This window comes from Stegodyphus dumicola, chromosome X1, assembly GCF_044657685.1.
Source record: "Stegodyphus dumicola isolate Sdum_Otavi_A_Nest chromosome X1, ASM4465768v1".
NCBI lineage: Eukaryota > Metazoa > Arthropoda > Arachnida > Araneae > Eresidae > Stegodyphus > Stegodyphus dumicola.
In genome coordinates, this window is record NC_140780.1 from 253,957,802 (window position 1) to 253,974,042 (window position 16,241).

Genomic DNA, 16,241 nt, shown 5'->3' on the forward strand with positions numbered 1-16,241 from the left:
CATGCTGTACACATAATTTCAAAAGAAGCATTCGGTTTATTTTACCGCGCATATCACTTCTTTTCGTGGTAAATATCATTTCCATACCATGAATATGCCCTATTACATAAGCTGTTGCGCTTATTTTCCAACTCAGTGTACCAGTGTTTAGATTAAATATTGACACATGTAGTAAAGTAAAAAAAAATTTACTTGGATAGATTAATATTATGATACGTGCATTATAAAGCTGCAATCATAGCGCACGCAGGGCAGTAAAACAACATACGGAAATAATCTGGCCAAAACAGATTTTTAGCAAATCATAACACGCAATTGTATTTTCTGTGCCTCAATTATTTTGATACAGCATCTTTTAAAACGAAAATGAAGGATCTTTTACTATGAAAATGCGTAAATATTGTATCATTCCACAAAAACGTTCGTACATCAAATATCTGGAATATTATAGGCCGGTTGTTTCGTATACCCTTGAAAATAATATTAAATTAATGTGAGTTTGCACGAGATCACTACGTTCTGCAGTAATACTTCCTTTATTAAGAGTTTAGTTGCGACAAAACCAGTTTCAGTGAAATGCTTTCTATTGCATTAAAATCTTCTACTGAAACAAGAATTATAGTTTCAAAGAGGGTAATGACCATGGTAAGAAAAAATGATTAAAAAGAAGAGAGCAAGCTCTATTTACAGCTAGCAGCTTTCAAATAACCGAATCCTAGTACTGTTTACATTAATTTGATTCTTCCTGTCATGTTGCATTCTGAATTTGAAGTTAAAGTAATTCAAGAGAAAAAAGTCTTTGGTAATTGAAATTTTAATCGCAGGTTTGTATTTTCGTTTTGTATATGATGCAAGAGTTGAGAAAGACGGAATATAATTTGAAAACCGCAATCATACCCAAACGAAAACTCGAGACTACATTTTCAGTATGATAATGCAGTGGGACTCGAGAGTACATTTTCAGTATGATAATTCAGTCTGATAACGCAGTGCAATACATTATATAGCATAAAACTATGAAGAAAGCTTCAGTGATTGCAAAAAAGAATAGGAGCGTAGATATCAGCCGACTATTTCCTTATATCTATTATATTATGAGATGCTCCGGGTTTCTTCCTTTAAAATCAAGATATACTTTGAAAGACAGTCCTCTATCATCATCTTTAATATTTGTTTCAATGTTTTTTATTCTAGTTGACATCATGTGTATAATTGAGAGTTCGGCTGAAATTTTAGAGCGACTTCAAGAGCCTAATATATCCCTTTTACTTATTTATGAAGGTGTTCGTGCAGGGTTTTTACTTCAAGGTTTTACAAATCACGTTTTAATGATCATAATGATTAGAAAAATGGCAACTATCTTGCACGCAGTGTTTATGTTTTCTAAAAATTTCGTTATCACAGCCAGTTCTTCAAAATACTTAGCTGTAAGTTTTGGCATATTAGCTTTAGCATTCTCTTTCACTGGTTTAATGAGTGTTACAAAATGCAAGATGACTAATCAAACAATGCCTGTTGACGAGGAAGAAGATTGTTATTTGCAAAGCTCTTTAATCATACCTAAGTTGCGTACTGATAATATTGTGATATATTTTCTTCTTTTAACTTTCCGGCTTTTCCCGGTACTTCACACCTTTATTATTTCGATTCTCGTTGATTTATGGATTCTCTGCATATCAAAAGCAATGCGAGATGCTGTTCGAAAGTCTAAAGTAGAATTTGTTTTATTGAAAAACAAAAGTTCTTTTGATTTTGAAGAAAAATTTTGGGTATGGAACGAATATTACGAAAATTTGCATTCTACCGCTCAGCATATTGCAAGAATATTTTCTTTATTATTATGCGTCAGCGTAATCTGCAATCCTGCTTTATTTTGCGTAGGGCTTTATTGGACAATACTGCAGTTAAGAGAAAACGATTCAATTGCAGTATTACTTCCTGCATTTATTGTGATACTGCAACTTACAAAACTCACGATGTTGGCAACAGAAGGAACCAATTTTCAGACACAGGTATTAAAATGTTACATTAAAATTCTGCAGTTAATTTTAAGTCAAATATCGATGTTTACAAAAATGTTTATGTATTATTCTACTTTCAAACATTCACTCAGCTGCCTCAAATGATATTGTTTCACACACGCCATTATTTATTGCAAATAAGTGTCACCAGGGAAAAAAGCTAATAATAATTACAATACATTTAGATATTTTCATTAAATGTCGCGTACAGGAATAAGACTGCTTTATTTAAATAATATTTTGATAATGCAAATTTAATGAAATGATTGTTGTAAACTTAATACCTTAGAAATAATAAATTTTAAATTTAATCTTCTAGGAGAACCTCAATCACTTGCAGCTGAAAACAGTATTTTATTGCTACTAGTGTTATGAAAACCGCACAACACCACAAGCGTTCTGAGAAGTACTATTTTAGAGGAAAATTTTGCAACTAATATTCCGATTGTATAGCTTTTGCAAATGCATACAGTACATATATTGCTGCCTTTTAACAATTGTTTTTCTGGAACAATGAAATTACTAAAAAAATAATGTTTTTTCATCAATATGAAATATGAAACTCGCCTAAAAAGTACAGTTCTTGTAAAATGTACTTGAAATTTAAAAAAAAAATGTAATTTAATGCTTGTGAAACATAAAGGTTCGGCTAAAGCCTGTAATGAATGCCACTGCGCGTTAGGCATACCCGTAGTTCACCTAGAGCTTGTTACTGACCTTGCGACTTCTAAATTTCTCCTCGCCTTCGGAAAGCTCATCTCTAGGCATGTAATTTGCAAATATCTGTATTAGAAGAGGAAACAGTTGCGTGAACTTCTCGCATTACCTTCTAAACCAGGCTTTGTCAAACCTTTTCAATTTTTATACAAGACGTATAAGAATCAGAAATATATGTGCAATCACAAAAGCATTTTCCGATGAAAATTCACGCCGTATTACATTGGTTTTGAATATTCATTTAAATCTTTTGTGTAAAACTTGTATCACCAAAAATAATGTACTGCACCATTAGTAATACATGCATCATTGTTTGAAAATCCTTCCTCTAGATTTCGAATCTATGGCTCTAAAATATCAAAATTTACTGAATTGATCTGTATACGTGTTAGCGGTAGCTGGTACTGTTGTCGGTGATGGTTGATATAGTTGTAGCTAGTGGCTGATTGGAAAGTTGTTGGTAGTGGTGGTCGGAAAGTAGGTAAAGGTTGAGTAGTTTGCTTGCTGTTTTAGACGTGAAATGTATATTCTGCTCAAGTGATGAAAGTAATAAAATTCAAAACTGTTGATATTATTACTTGCTTTGCAGTTCATTCTGAATGTAATAAGAGAGAAGAAGTTGCATTCTGTGAATAAATTTAAAATTAATTTTAAAGTTAAAAAATATTAAAAAAATTTCAAAACGCAATAAATTTGAATAATATAGAAAATTTATGATAGAAATATGCATACACAGGGCGACTTATACATATGCACGTACAAGTAATATTAAAGTAGAAACTAATCTATAAATTGATCTGCGACTACGAAAAACGCTTTTTTAGGCAGACGTCATGTCAGCTAGGTAATGGAGCCTCTGTTCTCTGGTTAACAGTATCAAAATGAATGCGATACATCGCATGTCTGTGTAAAACTTTCTTATTTATAACTGGCGTCACTAACCGTGCGTTTAGCATGATGGAAAAAAAAAGAAGGGTATCATTTGTTGATATAAATTTATAAACCGATATTTTAAGCTTGCTTAACTTTTAATAATAAACATAATTTGTATTTTACTTTTAAGGGAAAACTCCGAACAATTTCATCCACACTTGTTTGTAGAACAATCTTTCGCTCTTCACAAAGAGTGAAGAAGGAAAAATAACCTAAACTTTTATTCAAACGTTAACACAATCAACACAAAGAAAAAATACCAATACTTTTAATCAAACATTAACACAATCAACACATTTATAAAAAGACCTTATTTTAATTTTATAATTGATGATTCATTTACAGTTTCAAGCAAGCAATACCTTGTATGGGACTAATTCCCATTTGGTGTATCATTGCTTCATAAATGCTGCGTTCCCAGTTATTTAACTGATAACTGACATATTAAAGTAGAATTGCTGTGCTCCGCACATTAGTTTTTATATAGTGACAGAAACATGACAATATATTTAATGTACATTTGGGGATCATTGCAGGGAATGATGTAGCAACTGCGTTAAATATAGTCTTCCATTTCAACATCTCTATACTTAGTAAAAGACCTTTCTATTTTTGATGATTATAAAATGTTAATTTTTACTTGTATAATCTGACATTAATTTTAGATTAACAGTCTTGTTGCTGACACGTGGAAGCTTGATATTTCTGGCTTGGAGAAAGAAGTTCGATACCAGGTAATGCATAAAAATCATTAATACAGAATTTGACATATTAATTTCGGAACATATTTGCATATTTATTATGCAGCATTTAATCTAAAAAGCTTTCATTTTAAGATTAAAAGCTCCAATTTTTAAGGTTTTCAAAAGTGTGATCTAGAATTTCTGAACACATATGCTTTTATTCTAGAAGAATTTTCCTTTATATTACGAAATGAAGGTGTGATATAATGATAAATTACTATCCCAATATACTATTTCTTATACGTACCTTCCGCTTATTTCATTTCAAGCAATTTCTTACAAGCAATAAGAATGGCATTGTTAAGAGCTCCTAATACAATTAGGTTAGAATGTACTCTTTGGTACATCTGTTTGAGTTCTAGTAGCTGGCTGTCTTACTATGTGTATAAAACTACGAAGAAGTTAACCGATCTTTTGTGATTTTCGTGAGTCTAGTGTAATATCTTAAGAAATCTGAATAAATGAATAAAAAATTATTATTCAATTGTTGAGTTGCCCACTTTGTAAATGCTAAGTTACAGTTGCACGTGAAGAATCTTAAGAACTGATCAGCGAATAATCGCTTGAGTTCGTGTGACAAGAAACAACAAGATGGAAGGGTAAATAACCCTTTATTATTCAAATAAGATTTAACAGAACTCTGTCTTGGAATGTACAATAAAAGCCGACACTTGGGCTTGAACTTAAGAGGCTAAGAATTAAACTAAAACTAATCTAAACTAAAGAGATATAGCCGAAGCTATCAAGATTCTAACCGAGTTGGCTCCTTAACGCTAATTGACTGAGAAGCTATCAAGGGCCTAAAGTACGGCCGAGCGTAATAATAGCTTACGAGAGAGTAGCCTAAAAAGGCGGACGCGTGCTATCCAGAATACCTGGTATCTCTCTCCCTAAGAACCGAAGAACTTCGCAGTTGTACCGCCTTTCCTCATTATGTATTCAGACGTGATTCTAAAACTACGTTCTGGCCGGAAGTAGTAAGTTGAAGTTAAGAATCGACAGGAAAGGAACTTAAAATTAACATAATCCTTACGCAATATAAAAATTAGAAAAGAGAAGCAAAAAAAATTCTTAATTTAATTATTTAATTTTTTGCTAATTTGGGCTAGTTTTTATACTGACCTTTACATTTGTTTATTAGTAAACTACACAACGTTATTTCCCTTATCTTTATATCTTCATGAATATATAGTTAAATATAAAGAAATGTAGTATCAAGAATGAATAACAGTCCAGTCAAGTTTTGAGGGAAAAGTAGCGTAAGATGACGCATAATGAAGTTTGATGAATGACGTGAGAGGAAAATATAGACAGGTTAAATAGATATCTATAGGTCTAGAAGGAAATTTCTTGAAATTTTATACTGTAAAAGTTAAATATGCTTTTGATAGTGCTTTGGAGTTTTAGCCAATACTTACTTTAAATTTTAATTATTTAAACCTTACTAACGGTTAGAAACTAAAGGATATTTGTGAATTTTTGCCGTCACCCAAGAACTTCATCTACTGGTGAAACTGAAAACTAATTTGAAACACAATAACGATACATTTTACCTGTAGAGAACAAATTAAACAGTTTCAGAGAAATTAACTGCTTTCAAATTATAATTCATATAACCGCTGCGAACTGCAGAGCCAAATTAAATTAACGGAAAACTTTTGGAACCTAATGCAAGTGAAGAGCTATCGGCTATTTAACCGCTTTAAACTACGCTGTAACCTACGTCCTCAATGACTCTAAGCAAACCAACAATAATCGGAGTAGATTTTATTAGAGTCACCTTTTACTAGGGGCATATTATTCATTCCTAGTTATTGTTTTAACCTTTAATTCGCAGGCATTGTTTTAATCAGTGGCAGATTAATTATGGAAGAACTGTGGCCAGCCACTAATAGCATAACTTCTACAACGTAACTCTTTTGTCTTTTACTTAAATAATTTACTAATTTGTGTCGTAGAATCATGGGGTTTTTCGATGTCGGGAAACTGAAGAAATACGCAATGCCCTGGCCACGATACACCCAAAACATAAAATAAAACAAAAGCCTGACTCCCGCACGACAAAATTTGGCCGAGATATTTAATTTTAAAATCTGTAATTTTATAGATTTTACAGCGCCAGAAAATCAAAGTTATCGCCCTCTTTAGGTATCGACATAACATTAACATAATATTAAAACTTAACGTAACATTAAAGCATAGATTAGGATAATTCGAGCTTGATCTTTTACCCATATGATGTCATTTAGTGATGTTTATTTGTGATTTACTAGTGTGTAACATTCTTTAACTTATATTTTTATTACATTTGATACTCTGAAAGTATTTTCACTGAAATTATTTTGAAGTCATTGAGCTAGAAATATTTTTCATTTTTATTTTAAGTAAATAATGTTGTTAGTGGGCTAGACGCCATTACTAGAACCCTGCCACTTTCATCTAAATCACGAATTCTGTTAAGTGTATCTGAATATGATCACCTTGGTGAAAATATTTCCATTCATTAAAACTTCTTCACAGTCTGCATGTCAGTGCTAGTCTGTTAATTAACCAGCATCAGAAACTTTGCATCAAACTGATATTTCTTCTGAATTTTCAGAAAGCATAATCTGCACATTTAATATTAAATATCTCGGTTATATTTCGGTGTACGGCAATCAAACATTTTGTGTTTTATTTTTTAGAGTGAGTATAGACATTTGCTGAACTTAAGATCGTATAAACATTTATCATATAAAAGATTGTATAAATACCGCATAAAATACCATATTAAGAGGCCATGTAAAAAGTTAGATTTCATACCTTCTACAGAATTGTTTTTTTTTAAAGTTAACCGATCTATTAACTAGAAAACCAGGAACAATTATGAAAGTGCCTTCCCTTTTTTTCTATAACATTCTAGTAAAGTTTAGAAAATTGGAAGAAGTTTTCAGTTTAAGTGTACTTAAACTGTCAACATGGTGCTGAATGCAATCAATGAAGAAGGAGTCTTTTAATTTCTCATAAATGAAATATTCATAAATTTATGAATATGGATTATGTATAGCATTACGAATTTTTCAGTTGTCATAATTGAAATATTTGTAATGTCCGAAAATTCCCTAAAACAATGTAAAATTATAAAAATTGGATATATTCTTGAAATGCTGTAACATAATAATACTGTTTAGTTTTAAAATCTGAATATTTCTGCCGCTTAACTCAAGGAAAATAAACTTTCGCTTGCGAAACTTCGCATTACTGTTATGATCAACGCAATAACATCAAAGCATTCGATACTGTAAATGCGTAGCATGTTAAACTCTAAGGTTTCTGAATACTTTCCTTACTTTGAAAGTATCTGTAGCGTGTACCTTTATAATCGCTCTATAACTTAACGTTAACTTAATTTCTCATAAGTCACATTTGGAAAGCACTGAATAAATGGCTTTCGTGTATGTTCGTTAGTGAAAACCCCAGACAAAAATTCCCCCTTTTCTTGGTTCCATTTTTTCCCTTTATTTCAAACGATTTTTATTTTAATTCTTAGATAAATGTCATAAAAACCTGAAATTGGAATTTTTGCATTTTCTGCTGTTATGTAATTCAATATTTGAGCTGAGAATATCTCGCATCTGTGCATACTGCTCTGTATTTTTCATGCCTTTCACTCTAGGGTCGTCGTCATCAAACCTGAAAAATTTCTCTCGTTTTATAGCTGAAGGCCATTTTCATTCGAGAAGGAATAGATCCTGTAGTTCTTACAGCGGGGAATTTCTTCACCATATCAAAGCACTTTTTCCTTAGTGTAAGTACGATTACACCTTTTTTCATGGAAGTATGACACCTTTTTTCTGTATGTTCACTTAGAAGCTACATATTGCACTCATGCTACTTTTACTAGACGAACAAAGCAAGTAAAGAGTAACAAATAGAAATTGAATCTCAATTAAAGCTTTTATTGTGTGAAATAAGCGTGCGCCCGTAAAAGGAGTGAGAGTTGAGAGGAAATGAACTTATTGTTTATGAAGCAATGCTTTTAACACTTTGGCTTTTATTAGTAGCACTACGCTCAAAGTATATTATCACATTCGAAAATGATCGAAACTTTTTACATTCTTATACCTTTATATATTTTACGAATAATCTCGTAACTTCTCAGTAATTTTATCTCATCTTCATTTTGTTTGATTCATTTAGCGTAATACTGTGGTTTCAAACTGGTGGCCCCGAAGCAATTTTATGCAACTCGCAACTATATCTTAGTTACGTATTTATTGTAACCTACCGTACCAAAAGTTTACAGACGGTGAAGGTTATTGAAACAACAACTAAAACAATCAATTTTATCTGAGAACGAGTTCTAAATAATCAAGTTTGTTGCATTGCTTGAAGAAATTGAAAAAGAATGCAGAGAAATCATTTAGTATAATGAGATAAGGTATTTATGACGATTTATTAAAACCGTTTTTAGATTTAATAAATTAAATCAGTTTTTTCGGGACACAAAAATAAATAAATAACTAGATAAAAACATCTAAACGATTTAGCATTCCTTATTGACTTAATGTTCGTTTAAATTAAAATTGACTTAGTTTAAATTAAAAACTGGACATTTAAATGTTAATAAACTTACCATTCACGTTTGCTCTTATTAAACCATTTAAAGTTGTTAAACTGCAAGTATGGGAAACGTAACTTGACTCAAAATGTTCGTACATTTCCTATATTATGCTCAATTATTTCGGATGAAAAATATTTAAAAATATTGCACGAAAAGTAGCATTATTATGACGAGAATTTGAAGAAAGATGCATTGATTTTAATGATCTGTAGTCAAGTTTTATTACATTAAAACAAACGTGAATAACGCACTAGAAAATCTATAAATGGAGGTAAATAATTAAACAGTGTGATACAAATTTTATTCAAAGATTTGAAGGTACAGATTAAATCAAATTTTAATAGTACTTGTCAAAAGGTAGATACCCTCAGTTACGAATTTTTGAAATAAGAATGATCACTTTGTGTGGGAGTACATTTATTTGCGAACAGTTTTTCTGGCTCTAGAAAATAATTAAGTTTGAGAAAAGGACACTATTGACAAATGGGCATCTGTAATCCGTAATGAAAGTAGTTTCTACTAATTTTTTCCCAAAGCTACGAATCAGAATGCTATCAAATGTTAAGTGTCGAGAAATGCCATCAGATGCCAAGTTGAGTAAGAAATGAAAGAGGTTTTAATTTCTTGCGCACAAAATGCATGTAATTTTTTTGCATGTGTCGAAGAAAAATTTAATAAATGAAAGAAAAAGGATTTATTGTTATATTTTAGCCCATTTCGAAAGTTTTGTCTAGAAATTTGGAAAGTTTTCATAAAATTTCTTTATTTTTATTTTAAGAAAGTTATTTAGTAATTACTTCAACATATTCGAATGTATTGAAAAAAATGACAGTTTGAAAATTTAACATTTATCCTTATACATTTGAATAGCTCAGTATAACCATAAGAGATTTCTTCCACGTACTAAAATTTAAATTTCAAAAGCAAAATAAATATAAATGTCATTTTCCCCCTTTGTGTTATTCTTCTTCTTCTTTATTATGTTTTGATAAATATTTGTAACGCTCAAGGGAAACTAAGTAAGCTTTGATTTAGCAGTACTGTACTTTAGTTTTCTTATTTTTTGCGTCCCGTTATGCTATGCTAATAGGTAATTTATCATTCCTCTGGTCTAGTAAGTGCTACTAACAATTTATGGCTTTCTTATCTATTAGCTCAGCTAAATGATATAAGTTATTATGTTTGTAATTCAAGCGATTTATACCATATCCGACAGATCATTTTTATAAATATTTACTAATATACTAATATATATATAAATATTTTATATTATACATAAAATGTTTCTAATTCCATATATTGTATAATCTTATGCGGCGTAATCGTTCGCGCTCCTTCTGACAAAGATTTCTATACATTATTTTTAGAAATTCAGGGTTAACTTTTCAGATTTACTTAGTATAAGTTACTTTCCATTGACTATCAAAATTCAAACCCACGAATAGCCGATGGACTTAAGACTGTAACTTTAGTAATTTTTGCAAGGTTTGCTTCCCGCAGCTGAATGTTTTGGAAGCAGGAAGATTTCACATCTTTCCCCATTTTGCAATGCAAATACAAATCTGTTTTCCTTTTGAAATGCTCCACAGAGGCATTCATTTCGCTAAGCATTCATCTTAACCTTTGATCCCTTTTCCATCAATATTATTTTAACATTTCTTAATCTATCTCCTGGTACAGATTCTCAAGCTTATTACTGACGTAAGTAAAAAGAAAAGCCTGACGCTTAATGTTGTCTTAAGTACTCACATTTAATATTATATAAAGTAGGAAATTTCCATTTTTCCTTTTTTATGATGTAAATAGCACATAAAATATCTATTATGTATAATTCACATATTTTAACCAAATTAAATAATAATCATCTATTCTAAAAATTGTTAATAATGCTGAGAGCAAATTAGAAATTTATTCTACTTACCATTTTACATATTATTATTATTTTTTTTATATTTGTTTGATATTCATTAAATATCATTCAGTTTCACTGATGAGTGTAAAAAAATTCTCTTTTTTTCTAGATTTTAGGAGCTGTATTTACTTGTGTCGTTGTGTTTGTACAAATGGCTCCCAATGAATCAGAATGCTGAATTCCAAGCATTAAACATGAAAGAAGCTTACAATATGCTTTGCAGGAAAAGGTAAAAGGAATTCGGACAGCTTCAAAGAAGTATTCAGATTACAATTACTTCAATCGTTTTTCAAGTACAGCAATTCTCGATACACCATTGACTTTTGCACTTTAGAAAGGAATTATTCATTATGGACTAATAAAAAGTTATGAAATGTTAATCGCTTTGTATTTTGCTCCAAATCCTTTTTTAAAAATATATTATGATCTTAATGAAACTCAATTTTAATTTAGCAAGAAGATTTATATAAATTAATTAAGAGTTTCAAATTGGGATTCATCAAAACAAAAATAATTAATTTATAAGATATTTCTCCCACCTTCTTGGCCTGCCTTCGTGGTGTGGTGGTCTGCACACTGGGCGCGTATTCCAGAAGTCCGCGGTTAGATTCCCGGCGAAGGCGTTCCTCCTTTTTCAGCTTGCCTGCTTCCAAAAATACGTAATGTCTCTACAGTGGCGCGCCGAACTAAAGGGTGTTGGATGATGATTCTCCTCACCCAGAATTTGGTGTTTGGGTCCCCTAAAAACCCCAGTCGCCCTTTAAAACGGGAAGTATATAAGGTATTTCTCCCGCCTTCCTAGCGTGCTTTCGTGGTGTGGTGGTTCTGCACGCTGGGTCGTTATTCCCGAGGTCCATGATTCGATTCCCGGCGGAGGCGTTTACTAATTTTTCATCTTGCCAGCTTCCAAAAATATACCTAATGTCTCTACAAATTACATTATAATTTGAACAAAGTGATTGAAAGTCCTTGTAAAATCAAAAATTATACATATAAACTTTCAGAATTCACTTCATACTACTACAAAATATTTAAAGCGGATACATGAGGATGTTTTGTTTAATTGTTTAAAATAAAACGAGCGCACGAATGTAGGAATTTGATTCAGTAGCTAACGTAATATTCAGTTCTTTACAATAGTATGCACGTTAACGATAAGTTTTCCTATGTTTCTTTGATATGTTTGAAACAGCATATGGAAGTAGAATTGGCGCAAAGGGGAAACAAAGCGTGCATTACAAATGCCCAGTTTCGTTTCTTTCAGTCCAACTAAATGCTTTGAGATTTTTCGTTTAATGACAAATTGCAACAAATTTTAAGTTATGCCTATTGGATTTTGTGATAAGAAGCTTTGTATTTTAAATCCATTTTCAAATTTAATTCAACCTAGTCAAAACATTAATACAGTCACATGAGCTAGGTATATTATAAATTACACCACTTAGAGATATTATTAAAAATAACATAAAGATATAAATTGTTAATATTATAAAGTAGTATTTTAGCACTCATTTCATCATACCTTCGTGGTGTTATGGTAACACACTCAGAGCGTATTCGAGAGTTCCAGACTCCAGTTCGGGCCCTGGCATTGCACATTTCTAATGTCTCTTGCTTCAATAAAAAGTGGCACCCGAACTAAAAGGTTGTGGAAGAAAATTCATCGCCACCAGGATTTGGCGAATGCGCCCCTAATCCTCAGTAGCCCTATAAAATAGGGAGTATATAACGTATTTTCTCCCTCCTTCCAGCATGCCTTCGTGGTGTAATGGCAGCACACTGAGTTTTCGAGAGGTCTAAGATTGGAGTCACGGGGCGGGCACTGCATATTTGTCACGTCTCCTGCATTAAAAAAAAAAAAAAAAAAAAAAAAAAAAAAAAAAAAAATCCTTATGATTTTACAAATGGCGCCTGAACTAAAGGGTGTGGACAATAAATTCGTCACCACCAGGATTTGGTGATTGGGTCTCCTAATCTCAAGGTCACCCTTTAAAAAAATAGGTTAAGGTATTTTCTCCCTTCTTCCAGCATGCCTTCGTGGTGTAACGGTAGCACACTCGGCCCCTATTCGAGAAGACATTTCCTGCTTCAAATAATCTAATGACTCTACAATACCTAAACTGGAACAATAAAGAGAGAAATAAAGGAATGAATAAAGATTCCCATACCTGATTTTATTTCTTGGCCGAATTTTTACCATATCTTCTCAATATACTTTAAAATATAGCAGTCAAACTACAGTAGCATTAAAATTTTGTGTTACTGTGTTAAGAAACGTGTTACTGTGTTATAAATCTCACTTTCGAAAAAAAGAGAAATACGAAATTTTCCATATCTAATCATACTGTTGCTGTTTCAAATAACCCAAAACTTGGAACTTAATGCTTTCTTCCGGAATGTACTATACCCATCGGTAATTTATTCCTCTCACCAAGAACATTGTGAGAGAACATATAGCTTTAAAATATCGTGTTTGCTACAGTTATCTAGCTGATAATGCAACTAATCGCAATGAAATCCATATTACTTCTTCTGCTCTTTGTTTCTTGCAAATGTAAGACCATACGAAGGTTAACGTTCTTTATAAGATTAAACGCGAAGGGTACACTGGATGCATAAAAGAAATTATCATAAAGCTAGTTCATTTATTGAAATGGATCTTCTTGAAGATTTTCATATTCACAAAAAGGTACTTTTTCTAGTTAATGATATTGATTCTAAACCAGGTCTTCTAAACGCGCTCAGAATTCTAATAGCTAAGTTTTTCACGTTCCATTACTATTTTCCTCAACCGATAGCGCTACGTTCATTTTGCAATTTTTTTCCATGAAGAAGAGGCTCGACCTTAAAATCGACAGTTTTATTCAAAATTCTGAGTCAAACAAAGGCTGAACTTTTCGCCTAATTTTAAGTGCTAAAATATGCAGTAGAACCCCAGATATCTGGTTCACTGCTTTTTTAAAAACTTGTTGTAAAAACTGTTTTTCAGTATAAAACTAGTCTCAATAGTATAAACTTGTTTTTCATTAATTTATGTGTTTTAGTTTTTTTTCTTTGATTTGAATGATATAAAAATAATGTATAAATGAAAATTTATAAGTAAAACTAAAACCAGTTTTTATGTAGTAAAATAAAACAATGTAATATGAGAAGAGCTTAAGTTCAATTTAGTTAAGACAGAAATTACTTTTGTGTTTAGAGGGAAAAAATGGTACTATTCCATTCGATCGGCGTCAGTTAAAATTAGCCGCTTTTTTTTTTCCACCAGTTGTTGCCGAGTATATAATAGAGTTAATTATAAAATAGAGTAAATTATAATAGAGTTAATTATAAAATAATAATAGAGTTCCAAAAGACTAAAAAGAAATTAGTTTTATAAAAAGTAAATTTTTAAAAATTTCTTAAAGAAAGTAAACTTTTCTTTTTAATTTTTTAATCTAGCATATTCTACACATAAATAAAAAATAACAAAACAAAATAAAATTCAATATAAACAGATGGCATAAAATTACAAATATCATTCAATATTGCAGAAAAATTTTCAGTTTTTGAATGTAACCGACGCCACATAAATTCTGTCAAATACGACTCTAACTATAGTGGCGAGCAGTGTTCCCGCTGAGGTTTATTTCACCGTTTAGCACTGCCCCAGAATCGCTCCACAGTTTGGATATAGCATACAGTTTCGGGGTCTGTAAGATTATAACTGCGATTCACAGTGAAATGTTAAGCATTTCTTAATTCCTCTTTTTTTTACATCCTTTCCGGCAGTCTGAAAATATCATGCTGCTATACGCGTTGTTTTCCCGGCATAAACCCCGTTGCTCCGGAGCAATGGATAATACCCATTGCTAACACGTCTAACGTTAGAACACGTCTAACGTTGTTTTTACCTTTTTGTACAAAGATTTTAAAGTAGTTATTCCAATCTATTGTCGTATTATGGCTGATATCTGACTGAAATTAGCAAAATTCAATAGATGTTAATTCTTGATACCGTAGACAGATAAAACGAACGGCATTGAGGAAAGGAAGACGCGAGTTTTCAAATCATGTTTTGTTTCTCAATCCTTTTTTTTTCTTTTTCCACAGCAAAAACGTACGTACCAACACCATATAGGAGCTTTGTTTGAGTCAAAAATTAACTTTATCGGATTGTTTTGAGATCAAAGTTTATGAATTATTCCTTTGTCCTGAAAGAATCTTATGACAGCCTTTTGATCATTAGGCCAAATTGTGTCATCTATCGTATTGAAAAAATGGCGAAATATGGCAAAAAAATATCGAGTGATGATTTCAAACGAGAACTAGAAATCTCGATCCGCAATATTTTTAAACGTTAAATTCTCGAGCCACGATATTTGGCGTGTTATTATAACATTGTTTTCTTCTAATTTTTCCTTCATTTTTAAATGACGCAGCTCTAACGGAATAATACCAAAAAATTTCCTTTTTATCGGAGAATGAGTGTTTTGTATTTTGTTTTGTAAAAAAAAAACTTTTTATTATTAATTATGTATAATCTTCGCCGAAGCCTACGAAGGTGGGACAACCTATTTAGCCAAATATCAAGATAAGCGCTGAGGTCTTGATATTAAGTTTTATTGTTTGTATACTGATTTTAAATCACTCGGTTTATAAATGATAGTATTGTTTTAATTTAAAATATAACTATCTTAAGCTGGTTTAAATGGTATTACTTCTGACAAATGACGATTTGCCACATTGCAAGGTTCATAATGTTTAGAATAGTAATACTTGTCAAATTGGAGGAAGGATGAAAGTCTGGCATCATAATGCAGAGTGACTTAACGAAGCTCGAGAAATGGTAAGAAATGGAAAAATAAAAATTTCTAATGGGGGGGGGGAAAGACTTAAAATATGCAGCACAAATAATGATTCCATTCTAATATCAGGTGTATATATATGTGGTATTCTTTAAAACTTGTCAATAAAATCGTTGTAAAAGACCAAATATTGGACCCCTTCATGGGACATTTGCAAAATTCTTTGCGAATGTGCTTTTTGTATATAGAGCAGAAATCCACAGACCTTTAATGTTCAGGATAAATGAGAACCCTAAAGAAGCTACTGAAGAATTTTTAACACACTCTATAGTGTGTTAAAAATTCTTCAGTAGCTTCCTATTGTTTAAATAAAAACTCAAATTTCAATTTTTGGAGGCCTTATTGCTCTCACTAGTTTGTCCCTCAATTTGGATTTCTTTGAAGCTTTTGAAACTCATTAATGACAGAAATACCATTGTGTTTCTATTAGAGGCCTCTTCCAAATTCTCTTGTTTCGGCCAAATA

General features: G+C 31.5%; 1 protein-coding gene across 1 annotated transcript; it reads left to right on the top strand.

The window, feature by feature from the left end:
- The first annotated feature begins 458 nt into the window (after positions 1-458).
- On the top strand, positions 459-11,303 carry Gr23a (Gustatory receptor 23a). Its single transcript, XM_035359189.2, has 4 exons — positions 459-2,012; positions 4,337-4,405; positions 8,112-8,201; positions 11,039-11,303. Exons 1-4 carry the CDS (start codon positions 1,017-1,019, stop codon positions 11,105-11,107), a joined length of 1,224 nt encoding a protein of 407 aa, XP_035215080.2. The 5' UTR covers positions 459-1,016; the 3' UTR covers positions 11,108-11,303.
- Positions 11,304-16,241: the final 4,938 nt, after the last annotated feature.

Bases quoted from the DNA above. Each gene is read 5' to 3' on its own strand.
- Gr23a (XM_035359189.2), top strand. From the start codon at position 1,017: ATGAAGAAAGCTTCAGTGATTGCAAAAAAGAATAGGAGCGTAGATATC. The intron at 2,013-4,336 runs GTATTAAAATGT...CATTAATTTTAG, and splicing joins GAACCAATTTTCAGACACAG to ATTAACAGTCTTGTTGCTGA. The intron at 8,202-11,038 runs GTAAGTACGATT...CTTTTTTTCTAG, and splicing joins CAAAGCACTTTTTCCTTAGT to ATTTTAGGAGCTGTATTTAC.